At 40.7% G+C, this 16967-nt stretch overlaps 1 protein-coding gene across 5 annotated transcripts in view; it reads right to left on the reverse strand.

The window, feature by feature from the left end:
* Positions 1-732: 732 nt before the first annotated feature.
* Positions 733-16967, reverse strand: part of ARHGEF10 (Rho guanine nucleotide exchange factor 10) — a 117296-nt gene continuing 101061 nt past the window's right edge. For all 5 annotated transcript variants that reach the window (XM_075268415.1, XM_075268417.1, XM_075268418.1 and 2 more), the window contains 4 exons: positions 13536-13678; positions 13048-13222; positions 5399-5521; positions 733-1922 (listed from right to left, as the gene is read on the reverse strand). In XM_075268415.1, coding sequence (XP_075124516.1) covers positions 1399-1922; positions 5399-5521; positions 13048-13222; positions 13536-13678 — 965 coding nt within the window. In that variant the 3' untranslated portion in view covers positions 733-1398. The remainder of the gene's footprint in view (positions 1923-5398; positions 5522-13047; positions 13223-13535; positions 13679-16967) is intronic.

Here is a 16967-nt window from a genome sequence, read left to right on the forward strand (position 1 = left end):
AAAAAGAAAAAAGCAAGGTAAGGAAAAACAATAGTTGCAGAAATAATGGGGCAGATTTATGGACTGGGAATATGCAATAATGCAAAAAATTATTTGAGAAGAATACCGTGCTACTGAAAATTTGGAATCCTTTATTAGGTTAAATGGCAACACGTTTCGACAGCCACACTGGTGACTTCATCAGGCCATCCTGGTGATATAGTGGATAGCAAGCGGACTGGTTTTACATAAATAAGGCGCACCCTCCGTCAGGCTGTGTACCTGGGGGGAATGTATGCAGTCATGCATGTCTTCACTATGCCACCTTTAAACAGTGGCAATTTTTTTGGCGCAAAAACTGTCTCACAGAATAAAATTTGACTTTATGAACCTTGGACTGCCTCTCCAGGCATGCCATTTTTTGATGCATTTAATACAATTATTACATCTCCATGGCAGCAATTTACCATGTTGCAATGACCACAGTATCATTAGCTGTGATGAACGTAGTGATATCCTGTCACCATGTGATAAGTGTCATGGCCATAGCTGCCATTAAGTCCTTTACTAAATGGTTTAACTACACAAATATTGGTATACCGGCTAATATAAAAGGACAACTTGAAGGTAACACAAATAGGCTGAAAAGTAACTTGCTGCCCAAAATGGACGGAAATAATGAGAAGATTTGTGAAAAATAAAAGTACCGGTACATATTATTTCCAAAGACATAAAAACCAGATGCTCAGAATGATGTCACATTACTTTAATTCAATTGTTTTTCTTTTTGGTAACACTTTTGGAAGCCATTATATTTCAATTATGTGTATATTATTAAAAGTCATCATTAGCCCAGACATTACATTCAACACATCTTGCACTCATGTTCGCTCAGCCATAAACTAGGCCCATAGACTTTAGTGGTAACACATTGCTTTACATGCACAATAAAATAATGGCAGACATTCATTTGAGCACTGAGTAGCCAGTAAAAAGTTCATGATACACATAACATGTTCCATCTTCTATGAAGGATAGTTTGTCCTGTTTGGTTGTGCAGATTTTCCCTCAGTTATAATACAAATAAAATGGCTTATGACATTCCAGTATGTCTCATAATACTTGTGTCCTCCTATTCTTGCCCATGACTGTACCTGTTATGAGAGGCCAGCTCATAGCTCATCACGTCAAAAGAAACACAAAAAAAAATAGATATGTGTAGATTAGTTCTTGAAGCTGGCTGTGTATTGGTCGCAGCATACATTTCTCATGAAATAAGGTGACAGATTCGTCAATGTAACTTGAAGAGATATTATGAATGGTTTAGATAACACCATGGCGGAGGGCAGATTATAAGGCACAGATGCTGTTCAATACTGTATGAACCTTGGCACACATTTGTTGCACTCTTGTGTGTCATTAAATGTGTAACAATGGGATTTGCCAAACCATAGCAGAAGAAACCGGCTCTTCCTGACGCTGTGGTTTGTGTTTCTTGTTTACTTTTCTGTGGCCCTGGCCACCAGAGATAACCATGATGGAGTCCGCCTTAAGCTTCCCTGTTCTTTGTCTTCGGCAGCTTTGTGGTGGTACATTGGGGTCACTTAGAAGATCATACAGAGTGCAATCTTCCCTCCCTATATCACATGAATTTGACCCATGAGACGGCGTGAGAGAGCCAGAGGAGGAAGATAAGTCACTTTTTTGTGCAATGGACCCCATGGAGCCCCCAAGCCAAACGGCGCTGTCATTGTTGCTGGCCGTAGAAGTGCTGGCCTCCTCATTTTGTACATGAGCACTGCGAGTGTCCTCCGTTTTCTCTTCCACATTTGAAGTCTGGCTAGATCTACTTGGTGTCCTCTTGTGTTTTTTGTTCACAGCAGTCGCCATTACCAGGAACTTGACAGCACCATGGTGTGCATGATAAGACACCATTCCTCTTCCTATAAAAAGACATGAAACTGATGATTATTTATGGCAATGTTATACAGGTATAGGTGACACTAATATATATATATATATATATATATATATATATATATATATATACACAGTCCTATGAAAAAGTTTGGGCACCCCTATTAATCTTAATCATTTTTAGTTCTAAATATTTTGGTGTTTGCAGCAGCCATTTCAGTTTGATATATCTAATAACTGATGGACACAGTAATATTTCAGGATTGAAATGAGGTTTATTGTACTAACAGAAAATGTGCACTATGCAATAAACCAAAATTTGACCAGTGCAAAAGTATGGGCACCTCAACAGAAAAGTGACATTAATATTTAGTAGATCCTCCTTTTGCAAAGATAACAGCCTCTAGTCGCTTCCTGTAGCTTTTAATCAGTTCCTGGATCCTGGATGAAGGTATTTTGGACCATTCTTCTTTACAAAACAATTCAAGTTCAGTTAAGTTTGATGGTGGCCGAGCATGGACAGCCCGCTTCAAATCATCCGACAGATGTTCAATGATATTCAGGTCTGGGGACTGGGATGGCCATTCCAGAACATTGTAATTGTTCCTCTGCATGAATGCCTGAGTCGATTTGGAGCGTTGTTTTGGATTATTGTCTTGCTGACGTATCCATCTCCGGCGTAACTTCAACTTCGTCACTGATTCTTGAACATTATTCTCAAGAATCTGCTGATACTGAGTGGAATCCATGTGACCCTCAACTTTAACAAGATTCCCGGTGCCGGCATTGGCCACACAGCCCCAAAGCATGATGGAACCTCCATCAAATTTTACAGTGGGTAGCAAGTGTTTTTCTTGGAATGCTGTTTCTTTTTGGACGCCATGCATAACGCATTTTTTTTTTATAACCAAACAACTCAATCTTTGTTTCCAAAATGAAGTTGGCTTCTCCAAATGTGCTTTTTCATACCTCAGGCAACTCTATTTGTGGCGTACGTGCAGAAACGGCTTCTTTCTCATCACTCTCCCATACAGCTTATCCTTGTGCAAAGTGCGCTGTATTGCTGACTGATGCACAGTGACATCATCTGCAGCAAGATGATGCTGCAGCTTTTTGGAGGTGGTCTGTGGATTGTCCTTGACTGTTCTCACCATTCTTCTTCTCTGCCTTTCTGATATTTTTCTTGGCCTGCCACTTCTTGGCTTAACAAGAACTGTCTCTGTGGTCTTCCATTTCCTTACTATGTTCCTCACAGTGGAAACTGACAGGTTCAATCTCTGAGACAACTTTTTGTATCCTTCCCCTGAACAACTATGTTGAACAATCTTTGTTTTCAGATCATTTGAGAGTTGTTTTAAGTAGCCCATGATGCCACTCTTCAGAGGAGATTCAAATAGGAGAACAACTTGCAATTGGCCACCTTAAATACCTTTTCTCATGATTGGATAGATCTGGCTATGAAGTTCAAAGCTCAGTGAGGTTACAAAAAACAATTTTGTGCTTCAGTAAGTCAGTAAAAAGTAGTTAGGAGTATTCAAATCAATAAAATGATAAGGGTGCCCATACTTTTGCAGCGGTCAAATTTTGGTTTAATGCATATTGCACATTTTCTGTTAGTACAATAAACCTCATTTCAATCCTGAAATATTACTGTGTCCATCAGTTATTAGATATATCAAACTGAAATGGCTGCTGCAAACACCAAAATATTTAGAACTAAAAATGATTAAGAATAATAGGGGTGCCCAAACTTTTTCATAGGACTGTATATATATACATACATACACAAACATTCAGATATAGCTTTACAAATATGTTAGCTACACAGTGGCATAGTCTTGACTTTTTAAATTGAGTTTAATGGTTTTTGTTGCCCTTTATGACAAGATATCACAGGGCAGCATGTTAGCAATGTAATGTTAAGTTTTGTACATACACTGTAGATAATGACAAAGTAAAATGTCCATATACATCATAAGATATACTAGAAAATGCACTTACATTCACCACAAATTGCGTCATCTCTTTCCTTCTCTGCCTAAGTTTAAACAGTATTGTTGAAATGCTGTCCATACCAAATAAAATAATGCTATTGCACCAGTATCATAAGGAAGGTTTAGCTGCAAAGGCTGTACGTCACAGGACTAGAGAGTAGAAATACACTAGGTAGTGCTATGTGATTCAGCATCATTTTACCTGGATTATAATTAATGGTGATTATTTAGGCCACACCCCTTAAAACATGGCCCTTTTCAAGTATGAGTACGTGCTGGGCAAGCCGTGCGCGATTCATCCAAACCGGAACTGCTATTATTACACTCTGGGGTCTCTTCAGAAACCCTTCAACTACCAAGTGCCAATGGGGCGTGAACCTGAGCTGCTCCGATTCTCCATTCAGGGTCTTTAGTGGCATGACCTTGTGAGACTGACCACAACACCTGGAGGTAGACGCGAATGTGTATATCTCACCTATCAATATATTTGGATGTTTTTGGTTATATATCAAAAGAAAACAAAAAAAATAATGAAAAAACTGAAACCATTTGAATGTGTATCATGTACACATTATTTACCAAATCTACAGTGGACTCGCACCTATAACAAATAGGCAACTTACATTGTGGGACACCCATGGTTAAAGGCGTGTTTAATCCTACCTGAGCTGAGACCTCTCTTACAAGGACCCAACAGCAAAAGCTGAGGGTTTTTACTATATATGCGTAACAGCAGAAGTTCAGATTTAGATGCATCTGTGGACTGGACAACATTTTTGAAGTGCCGTACAAATTATTCTTAAAATGCCATATTAATCTAATTTAATAAACTTATTCGTTTATAAATCTGTTTTAACTAAGGGATCTGTTGGATAAAGGAAAAAACTTCCTCCAAGCTCTATTGAATTCTTAACAGTGTTAACGTCATTAAAAGCAGAGTCTAAAAAAAACATGACAAAAAGAACACATTTTTTCAGGAAAATAAAAGCTGGTCTGAAAAACCAGCAAACAAAACAATGACAGTGTCAAATGAGAAAGATCATCAGGATTCTTATGTTCTGAGTTGCAAGACAAATAAAGAAGTTGGTGAGAGATTCCATTAACTTGGCTAAGTTATCAGTTCAGAGGAAAAACACTGAGCCCATGTTTTCAGCTTCACCCACATCACAAATACAGATATGTGAATTGGCTGGCATTCAGCAGGATGACCTCATATGTGCCACCCCACAATAGGCGAGTATGATTAAGAATAAAGGTGCTGGCATCCTGGCCCATGCCAGTCCAGGTGAAATATGTTGTTTGCATCAGCCAAACACAGCACAGTTTACCTTCAGTAGAGAAAGCACTTAAGTTTACAGAACATCTTCCTAAAACTAGGTTTTGACTTTAGATCTACTACTTAGACCTACTAAAAAACACAATATAAAATGTACACACTTGGCAGCAGAACACTTGGCAGCACTGAAAATATTGGTCTCCAGGAAATATTTTTCTACAGCAGCACTTACCGGTTACTTTTGGAATTCCTTGTAGACAGGGGACCGGAAATGCTACAATGACTCCAAGGTTTGTCCCAACCATTAGTAATCCATGACAAACCAGCAAGCTGGTTACAGATACACGCTGTTGACCTGAAATACAGAATACAAAAAACTTTAGTCAGGACGACTTAAACAATAAGAAAAATAGCAGAATGGAAAATCTGGAATCAGCATGGTTCAGAAAGAGCCACAGAGTAAGCAACACTTTCAAATAGATGACAAATTTAGCAAATATATAAAACTATTTTAGGCTAAGGCTCCACATTGCGGAAAAACAGCTTTTTTTGTTGTAGATTTTGTTGCTTATTTTGAGCCAAAGCCAAAAGTAGATTGAACATAAGGCAGAAGTATAAGGACTTCTTATATATTTCCCATTCCTTTTGTAGCCATTCTTGGCTTTGGCTCCAAAAACTGCAACAAAAACAGCTGCATTTCTGCAATGTGGGGCCTCAGCCTTAAAAATATTTTAGCGGCTTTGGCATAAATATCTCCTCGAGTCTACTATAGAAAGCATTACTGAGATGCACCGGCTTTCTCCAGTAAGGGGCAGAAGAGAGCAGCCCTCCCTTATCAATAAACTGGCGCTACCCCACTATTTTACCAAGACTAGTTATCGTTTAGTGATTTATCATTATAAGTTGACCAAGAAAAGGAGGGAGGAAGAGACATATGTACAAATACAGACATGACTGCAAGTCCATGATGGCAATGGTAGGTGACAGTACACAAAAAAAAATAAAATTGTTTTTCCTAGTGGGTGAAAATATTAGCGCTTATAAGAGAAAGCCTGCATGGTTAGTACAATAAAATTTTAAGAGTAATGTTAAGTTTCCATGTAGTTTTTAGTATATTTGTCAACAAATGTAAAATAATAAAAATATAGGTCACTCCACTAGACAACTGACAGAGATACAGATCATGCTTCTTATCCAAAGAACACTAGTAGCAGGGACACTTAGGGTTAGTTCACACGGGGGCAAGGAGGTGGATTTTGACAGCGGATTTCGCCTCTAAATCCGCCTCCATACAATGGTGGTCTATGAAGACCACTAGCGTTCTTGTTGCCGCTAGCGGAAAAAAGAAGTGAGCTACCCTTTCTTCAGGCGGATTCTGCGGCAGCAACCTCCACAGTCGGCCCATTCATTTGAGCAGACTCCGGAGGGGGAAGCCGCGACCGCGATGGTCGAGACAGGCAGGTTTTGACCCAAGAGTGACGCGGCTCCCCGCGTCACTCTCGGTGCCAAAATCCGTCCCACGTGTGAACGAGCCCTTATTAAAACTATGCATAAAAGGGATTATTTTGGCCAGAAAAAGAGAACTTTCATGTGAAACTCGACAGTTTATTCTTGTTCTTAGAAATGAAGGCTATTCCATGAAAGAAATTGCCAAGAAACTGAAGATTTCCTACAACAGTGTGTACTTCCTTCAGATGACAGCACAAACAGGCCCTAATCAGAGTAGAAAGAGAAGTGGGAGGCCCCGCTGCACAACTGAGCAACAAGACAAGTACATCAGAGTCTCTAGTTTGAGAAATTGAAGCCTCACAGGTCCTCAACTGGCAGCTTCATTAAATAGTATCCGCAATACGCCAGTGTCAATGTCTACAGTGAAGAGGCAACTCCGGGATGCCGGCCTTCAGGGCAGAGTGGCAAAGAAAAAGCCATATCGGAGATTGGCTAATTAAAGGAAAGATTAATATGGGCAAAAGAACACAGACATTGGACAGAGGAAGACTGGAAAAAAGTGTTATGGACAGACAAATCAAAGTTTAAGGTGTTTGGATCAGTTTGAGGTGTTTTTAGGAAACGACAGTCGCTAAACAAAGGAAGTGCACAAAAATTTGCCAGCAATCTTCACTTCCTTTCATTCAATTGTATTTTTTTCAGGTGCTCACCCATGTTCTCCTCACTGTCCTGTAAGACAACCAGCTAGAGCCTTCCCTTCTGCCCAGTATGCAGTACAATAAAAAGAATTACTCCTGGCCCTGAGATCAGCTCAGTCCTATCACATTAGTCACACTTATAGCAGTCACAAAGACAAAAACAGATTGCTGATAATAAGATAATACCTATAATAGAACCTTACTGAAATGCATCATAAAGGGATTTGTTTAAAGAGGACCTTTCACCACTTTTGGGCACATGCAGTGTTATATACTGCCAGAAAGCTGACAGTGCGCTGAATTCAGCGCACTGTCGGCTTTCCCGATCTGTGCCCGGTGTGAAGAGCTTACGGCCCCGTACCGTAGCTCTTCTATGGTCAGAAGGGCGTTTCTGACCTTTAGCCAGGAACGTCCTTCTGCCTCGCGGCGCCTATCGCGCTGTGCTGTGGAGCGGGGAGGAACGCCCCCTCCCTCTGCTCACACAGCTTGTCCGTAGACTAGCATTATCAGGAGAGGGAGGGGGCGTTCCTCCCGGCTCCACAGCACAGCGCGATTGGCGCCGCGAGGCAGAAGGACGTTCCTGGCTAATGGTCAGAAACGCCCTTCTGACTGTAAAGCGCTACGGTACCGGGACCGATAGCGCTTTACACCGGGCACGGATCGGGAAAGCCGACAGTGCGCTGAATTCAGCGCACTGTCAGCTTTCTGGCAGTATATAACACTGCCTGTGCCCAGATATGGTGAAAGGTCCTCATGGTATTCGAGTAGAGAAAAACTGCTAGGAAAAGAATCATTCACATATCCACAACATTTTTCTTTTCAAATTCTATAATGTGTTTTTCTAAGTATAAAATAAAGAGTTAGTCCCAGAGGTTTTCCAGTGCAGGTACCATTTTTAGACATCAATAAAAACTGGGCTATATCTTACAACAACTGAGCCTATTAGATCACTTCATAAATGCTGAAACCTCTCCAAAAGACCAACGTTAATAAGATCATCTCCTCATCCAGACTGCATTTTCTATGACGCATTTTTCAGATTTCCAACTAACTCTGAGAAGTCAACTCCCTTAGAGGACCACTTTTTAATACAATTTTGTGTGGCTGTCTCAAAGAGAGTTCACTATACATGTAAACATGCACACATACAATATACATACATGCTGTACATACAATGCGGCCTAAACCAGGGGAAGAGAGCACGGCTGGGAGCAATGAGGAAAGTACTGGCTGGGGGCGCACTGATAAGGGTGGGTTCACATCTGCACCCAGTCTCTGGTTTAGCCAATCCAGCTGGTTTCCGTCTTCTACCGTGCAAAACTGGACAGGAGACAGAAACCCGGAGGTCAGCTTTTAAACCCATTTATTTGAATGGGTTTGCAAAGGTGACCGCCCGTGTGCGTCTTCTGCCTGTCCGCGGGAAAACCAGTTTCTTTAGCCAGACACAAAGTCGGACTTGCAGGACTTTGTGTCCGGTTTATAAAAATGGTTTCCCCATGGACAGACAGAGGACTGAAACCGGCTGGATTGGCTGAACCGAAGACCGGGCGCAGATGTGAACCCGTTCTAAGCGGATATTAAACTGTTTGAAGCCACTGCTTAGGGTACATTAAATTGTATGGGGCATTGCTGGGGTTATTTAACAATACATTTGTACTGTATAGAATTTGTGATGTGGCCCTTTAAATTGAACTTTTTGACCAATGTGCGGCCCATTTGCCTGGCCAAGTTTAAGACTCCTGATCTAGAGGGATGAATGCCCTGAATAGCAATAGATCTGCAAGAAGGGGAAGGGAGCTGTTGTGCACCTGCTTACAGATTAGAGCATCTATGAGTAATTTTTCCATGTCTGCCCTGACTTTATGAAATGGAGTTGGACGTATCTGCACACTTATTTGGGAAACATTCAAGCATTGTTCAGAGGCACCTGGAATATTCTGTGACTAACCCCTTGGATCTCAATTATATGAACACATGTGGAAACAAACAGCTATATCAGCCCACAACATGGCTTCCTTGACAGGTCTCTCCTGAAAATTTAACTCAATAATTAGCATACTAGTAAAGTTTCACGCATACAATAGAGGTTGCATGGTATGCAGGTATAGTTAACATTTTTTCTAATATTTTATTGCACTAGTCCATCAGTAGTTCAACAAGAAGACTGAATTGAGTAAAGGTACATTTTCTGTACATTGAGACGACTAGTCAAATCATCAACAAATGAACAGTGGTTTGATCAGATGTGCATGACGGGGGAGATGAATGAGCAGGGGGAGACATCTGACCTTAAAGGGGTTGTCCAATTTTTGAAAAAGATTGTTACTTTCTTCCAAAAACATCACATCACCAAACCTGTTCATGAGTTGTCTCTGTTGTCACGGTGCAGCACTACTAAATTGAACAACTGTGATGCCATAAACAAGTTGTGGGTAAGTGTGGTGCTGTTTGTAGCACTGGTCACATAATCTCAGAACAACTTTAGCACAGTTCTCCCTCCCCTTCTCCCTTTTCACTGTCTCCTTTGCATTTCCATCTGCATACTCTGATATACAGCCAGTATTTCTGACACCTTTTTGACAATATGCAAATGAACTCTGGAGTAATTGGGGCTTTGCCACTGCTCCAAAAGTTAAATTTGCATATTGACATACAGTAAACAGCGATATCTTAGCAACAGAGACTCCAATTCACAAGGGGTTAAACACTGTTAGATAGGTTAGGCTGGCCTAAAACCATCTGTGTTGATATGCTGGTTTCTGGTTCTATGTAAGCATATCCTCAGATAAAACACTTCTACTTTCCCTGCATCTAATACTCATCTACTGTATGAAAGAATATTTTCTTTTTGTAATCAATGGTGTAATATCCATGCATTGCTACTGTGTGTTATTGTTCAAAGAAAAACCGTTAAGAGGTATTCCCATCTCAAGGCTCACATTCAGACTTGTACTGTAAGTGAACTGAAGTGTTTTACCTAATATGTTGCTTTACTCTATCTTGCTCTGTTCTCCAGATACAGCTAAAAAATGCAGTTTTCAACAAGCACAAGCATGCTGCTGCACTAAGCTAAAAACTAGGAAGTGGAGGGAAGAGGAGACAAGAGGACAGGTGAGATCCAAAAAGCCCTTTAAAATATAAGTATTATTATTGTTTATTTATATAGCACCATTAATTCCATGGTGCTTTACATTTGGGGGTTTACATACAATACACAAAATATACAGGTAGATATAATACTAACAGTGACCGGCTGGCACAGTGGGCGTATCAGGAAATTGAAGTGGATTTTTGTATTGTAGTTCAGTTAACATTTTTTATATAAAAAAATAATAATAAATCCATACCAATAATACAAACAGAGATTCTAAAAACAGCCAACTGACAACGCAGAACTGTCCTCATTGCTGTCATATTTGTATCTTTAAATATGATGCTTCTCACATTGGGGTGATTTATCAATATTCTCTAAAAAATAGACAGCATAAACCTTGTAGAAGAGATAGGGAGATGATGTGTGACGTGTTCACCATGGTGATGGATGCTGTGACAGATTGGATGCATGTTCATAGCCATGTTAGACACTTCATCTTTCGCTTACTTTAGCCCAATCTTTAGCACCCAAACTGAGCGGCACATCACCAATAACTATGGCAAGGTTTAGACTCCACCTGATCTCAACCCCTTTCCTAGAAAGCTTTAAGTGTATAGAATGTGAAAAATATGACACACTGCATGAACAGTTAAGCCAGTGTATTTGGCACAAATAGTAGCAGAATTCTGATACTTTTGCAATCCTGTGCAACTGTATTCAATATGTGACTATCACAGTTTGCTGCAACCTAACAATGCCTTAGGTCCGTCCATCGGAATATATTATGCAGGAGATTTATTTTTCTTGGTGCTAGTTCATAACCCATCACTATTTTTCTTCTTCCTCAAAGTGAGGTTACCAGGAGGAACATTCAGTGACACATATGGCATTGAGCGATAACCCTTCACCCAGTCATAAGCACGAACCATGGCTTATCATGTCATTGTATATGTGGAAAACATATTAGAGGGATATTTCCTACTTCCTCCAAATTTCCACTGTAGGCTGTTAATGTTCTTGCTGAACTACAGCAACAAGTTTTATTCTGTTGAAAAGACCAATTAAATATTTTCATATGAGATTAAAAAAAAATAATAATTCTATGCTTAATCTTTACTGCATAAACACTATAGTTTACTTGCTAAAAGACAAGGTTCTAAAAGACTGCACTGTGCCAGAGGATGTATGGAAATGTGTACCAGATTATCTACTATATTACCGTATTAAGACAACAGGTAAAAGTGAGCATTTATTTGCAGTGGGTCGTTCGGAATCTCTCTTTTGATGTACATCAACTTTAAAGGCATTCAATCATTAAATTGCTATTTTTTTCTGACTAGCATGTAGGAATAGCCTTAAGAAAGGCTATTCTTCTACCTTTAGAAGTCTTCTCCGCACCGCCATTCGGTAGAAATTCCAGTTTTCTTCGGTATGCAAATTAGTTCTCTTGCATCACTGGGAGGGCGGTCCCCAGCGCTCAAACAGCACTGGGGGCGTCCCCAATGCTACGAGAGAAATCTCCAGCACCGCCTCCATCTTTGTCTGGAACGGCCTTTCTGCGCGTCTTCTTCCAGTGCTGGCTTCAAACTTCTATGCATGTGCAGTTGGCTCTGCCAGCGGACCTTGGGCAGAGCTGCACATGTCCGCGGCCATTTTTTTTAGTGGCTGCTTACGCTCGCTTACACTCATTTGCATTCTGAAGAAAACCAGGATTTCTTCCAAACGGCGGCACGTAGAAGACATCTAAAGGTAGGAGAAGAATAGCCTTTATTAAGGCTACTCCTACGTATTAGTGAGAAAAAAAATAGCAATTTAATGATAGAATCCCTTTAACATGTAAGGTACCAGGATATTGGACAGTGCTTTCAGTATTCACAGGTAGGCATATCACATGGTACCCAAAGAGGAATCCAACCATCTATAGCAATAATCTAAGACTTTTAACTCCACATAGCCTTGAATGACTACAGACCTTGTAGATCTTTGGACAAGTGATATGCCTGTCCCCCTCCCCTTTCTCCCGAGGATTCAATTATATTTTATGATAATTGAGTGAAAAAAAACCAAAAAAACCCCAACTTTTTAAAATATTTTCTCATACAACCAACTATACTGAAGCCAAGCTGCGTATAAGGTTATATAATAGGTGTCTGATACAGTTATATATCATTATTTGTTACAGCACTGAAGTCTTGTACTCTGCATAATGCAGATGGGTATTTTAATATCGTGTTTCATTGTTTTGATCAGGGAATATCCTGTTGTTTTGGGGCAGAGGGTTCCAAACTATGGAAGATGTATGGTATCGTAGACAATTGTGTGTAGAGCAGCTGGTAGGAGGTTCGGTGAGAGACGTATGGAGAGGACAAGTTGTGAACAGCCTTGTATGCCACTGTTAATATTCTAAATTGAATTAGTTAAGCAATGGACACCCAGTGAAATGAACACTTTTCTTTACTGCATTGGTGAGGGAATACCTGACTATCACATAGGAGTATAGACCTACTGTGTATCAGGTTTCCACTGTAAAAATTTAGTTTTCCTGTACTGGAGAGGGGTTAACAGAAAATAAGCCACAAAAATACATGAAGAAACCTACAAGTATGTTGGTATACTGCGTATTGCAAAACATCAACCTACCTGATAGCATGTTGTGCACTGGGGTTGCTATGTTTATATCTTGAAGATGTTCAAAGGTCTCTGTATGGAACAGACGTAAAGTTGAGCCAGATGTAAAGGCAATCCAGATGCCAACCCCAGCAACTGCCATGTGTGAAATCACCATGCCCTCTTCTTGGTGAGCCTCAAACTGGTGCTGAGAATGCAAGGCAACAAAAGGAACAGAAAATAGTAGAAATGTCACCATAACATTATTGCTATAACAAAAAACGAATGCAATATGTAAATATGTAATGTAGGGAACATTATAATTTTACAATGTAGTTTAATTCACTCTACAACTTACCTATCGATTGAATCAGATCATTATTTTCATATTGCCTTAATAAACCCCAAATCGATATTTTCTAACTAGCATAGTGTCAACCAAAAAACCCCAAAACAAACAAAAAACAGTTATGCAGACAGTACCTGTACGGCAACTTTGATATTAACATAGATATAATTACCTCTATGCTATAACTTTCCTGGCCAATGATGAATATCTGTCCTCCAGAAGCAGCCCAAATAATTCTCTCCATTACTAACAAACTGCGAACAGGTAAAACACCCAATTTGATCAGCTCTGGAGACTCCGTGATCCAGGATCCATCTAAAGAATAGAATAAGTTAGGTTCATTGTATACATTAATGCCATCACAGTGATTGTAACCTCGTTGCTGTTAAAGAGGACAGAGACCTTTTCAGATGATAAAGGGATATGCTGAGCATGCTACAATAATGTAAATACATGTGTTGCTGTTGGAGCCACGTCTAACTATTATTACATTTACCATATATATATATATATATATATATATATATATATATATATATATGTTATTCTACAGTAATCTCTCTGTAAATGTTCTGCAACCTCAGTGCCTTCAAAAATCTGGATAATGTAAAATGGTAAGAGTGCCCTATGGTATTTGAGCAGCGGGAAATTACATCAAAGAAAGGACAAGCATCACAGAAGATATTCCTGAAGCTCACAAAACAAGGAAGAGAGAAGAAATCATGACACACGGTTGGTGATTTATAAAAACTGGTACATTACACGCCAATCTTAATAACCCCTGCAGAGAATGGCACAGGCCTGATTAGAAATTAGGCGAAGCCTCTGACAATGTTTGCCAACACTAAAATCACATTTCTGTCATCATTTACCCCAGAAAACTGGTATAAATTACGACAAACCTGGTGAGACAGTGGCTTCACCCACAGCACACCCTTGCTATGTCTATTTTCAGAAAAAAAGCAGAGAGTGGTGTAAATACGCTATTTGCTACATTTTTGGTCATGAATGCCATTTTAAAAGTCAGAAAACCTAGGTTTTTTACTTTTTTACTATACTTTTCTGGAGCAGGGATTGGTAAATATGACCCAAAATGCCTTCAAGTACATGTAATCTACAGCTGAAAGAGGACCCTTCAACACCTCCACCAAAGCCAGCTCTTTGCATCCTTAATATCAATATACACGACTGTACCCTATAATATTAAAGTTTAATGCTAAAACATAACTTTTAATAAGACGATTAAAACCAACAAATCAGTGCTCCAGGCCTAGATATGTGATATTCCTTCTAACTGGCAATTCCAGATATCACCACAAACAGCAGACTAGACCCCAGTGTATACGCCCCATATATATATAAAACCACTCTCGATATTTATAGATGTGTATCTAGAGTGATAGATGCTTACCGTATTTTACCCGTCTCGGGTTCATATATAAGGCGCACCGGACTATAAGGCGCAGTCCGGTGCGCATTATATGTTATTGAAAGCGGCGGCAGGCAGACTTTGCCAGCGGCTGCTTAACCCCCCGCGTGCCAGCCGCATCTATTGGAAGCGCTCGGCAGGCGAGGAGGGGCTCTATCAGCAAAATCATGCTGATAGAGACCAACCGTAAAAGTTAGATTAAACTACCCCCCTGTTTTAAAATAAAAGCCTGAAACAGAATGTGAAACTTACCGAGCGGTGCAGGGTGGGCGAGCATTCAGGCCTCCTCTTCCTCCTCCTCCGCCGCTCGCTAACTGATAATGGCCTGGGCGCATGCGCAGTAGCCGTAGTAGAAGCATTATGATATTGCGCATGCGCCCAGGCCATTATCAGATCGCGAGCGCCGGAGGAAGTGGTCAGGACATCGGAGAAAGAGGAGGCCTGAATGCCAGCCCGCCCGCCCTGCACCGCTCGGTAAGTTTCACGTTCTGTTTCAGGCCGGCGTGACAGCAGGGCTGCCGGACACTTCCCATTCATTTCTATGGGAGCCGGCATGCCAGCGCTCCCCATAGAAATGAATGGACTGCTTTTTTCCATTCATTTCTATAGGGGGCGCTCGCATGCCGGCTCCCATAGAAATGAATGGGAAGTGTCTGTCCATTCATTTCTATGGGGAGCGCTCGCATGCCGGCTCCCATAGAAATGAATGGGAAGTGTCCGGCAGCCCTGCTGTAACGCCGGCGTGTACGGCTGTGATACACGCCGGCGTTCCGTAGTGTGAATGCCCCCTTACGATGCCTTTTATGTATGTATGGAAGCGGCACGCAGACTTTGCCGCCGCTTCCATCCATATATAAGGCACACCGGACTATAAGCCACACTTACGATTTCTGAGGAAATCGTAGGTTTTTATGTGCGCCTTATAGTCCGGAAAATACGTTAATACTAGGCGCTCGTTTCCTTCCTTTGGGTCTGCGCTGACAATTTAGTGTGCAGTTTAGTCACTAATGTATCTATATGTCACAATAGCAGCTAGTGTGCATATAGCAATGACATAGGCAGGAGCTCGGGTAGTGCAGCAAGTTTTCAACTATTGGGTAAGGGTGCTTGTAGCTATTTAGCCCGGTCAGCCCTTCTCTTGATCACTTGATAATGTCCTTTTAACTGAAGCCCACTCTAGTAACCCTCTTACTCCCTGATGGGTAGTTCAGGCACACCCCCTTTTTGCCCTGCACTAGTCGCTACAATAGTTGTGTTCACTAGGTAAATCTAAACATATTCCTCAACGCGTTTCTCTAGTTGATCATCAGGAGGCAGATACAGTCACTAGATGCAGCATAGATGTGTGGTAAAAACCTCAATTCCCGGAGCCTTGATGGTAGACCCCGGTACTTGTGTAGGCTTGACTAATCAATTAATCCTTATTCCTTCCATTATAGCATTACTATAACCACGGCCCCGGGAGATAGGACAAGTGACGTCACTTACTCACTGCCAACAGGGCAATCCATTCAGCTAATTGCACTTTGCTGTTAAAGCTCTGTTTGTTATCTCTCTATGTAAACACACTGATAACACTGAATCCGTTCTGTACAAGAATGTGTATATTATTTGATCTTCTTAAGAAGGAAAGGGGAGGGAGGAGAAATACAGGAAGAGAGAAGCAGACTTTGCATGCAGCCTGGCTGAAAGACTGAGGTGGGAGAACCCCTTTAAGTCTGTGTCGAGAGTCTGTCCAGTGTAGATCTGTTACAAAATCACAGCTGCAAGTCCGATTTAAAAAAAATGGACACCTAACAGACCCCATTACCAATGAGGTCATGTTGGCGATGTTCTTGTTGGTTATTTTTGCGCTTCATTATTACATTCTTCTGGTTCTTCAGCAGACCAGAAGAATGGCCTTCAAGGCACAGATGTGTATGTGGCGTTAGGTTCAGTATTACACAGTGCTTTCCATTTTCACTATGACGTATTGTGTAACTTTCACAACGGAAAGATTGTTGGACTGTTATCCAGGAGGGACCTCCGTGCAGTTTCCTGCTGGTACAGAATCTGTATCAAACATGACCTTAGTATGTAAAGTTATTGTACAGTCATGGCCAAAAGTTTTGAGAATGATACAAATATTAATTTTTACAAAGTCTACTGCTTCAGTTTTTCTAATGGCAATTTGCA

Source organism: Leptodactylus fuscus, chromosome 3 (assembly GCF_031893055.1).
Source record: "Leptodactylus fuscus isolate aLepFus1 chromosome 3, aLepFus1.hap2, whole genome shotgun sequence".
In the NCBI taxonomy this organism is placed as follows: domain Eukaryota; kingdom Metazoa; phylum Chordata; class Amphibia; order Anura; family Leptodactylidae; genus Leptodactylus; species Leptodactylus fuscus.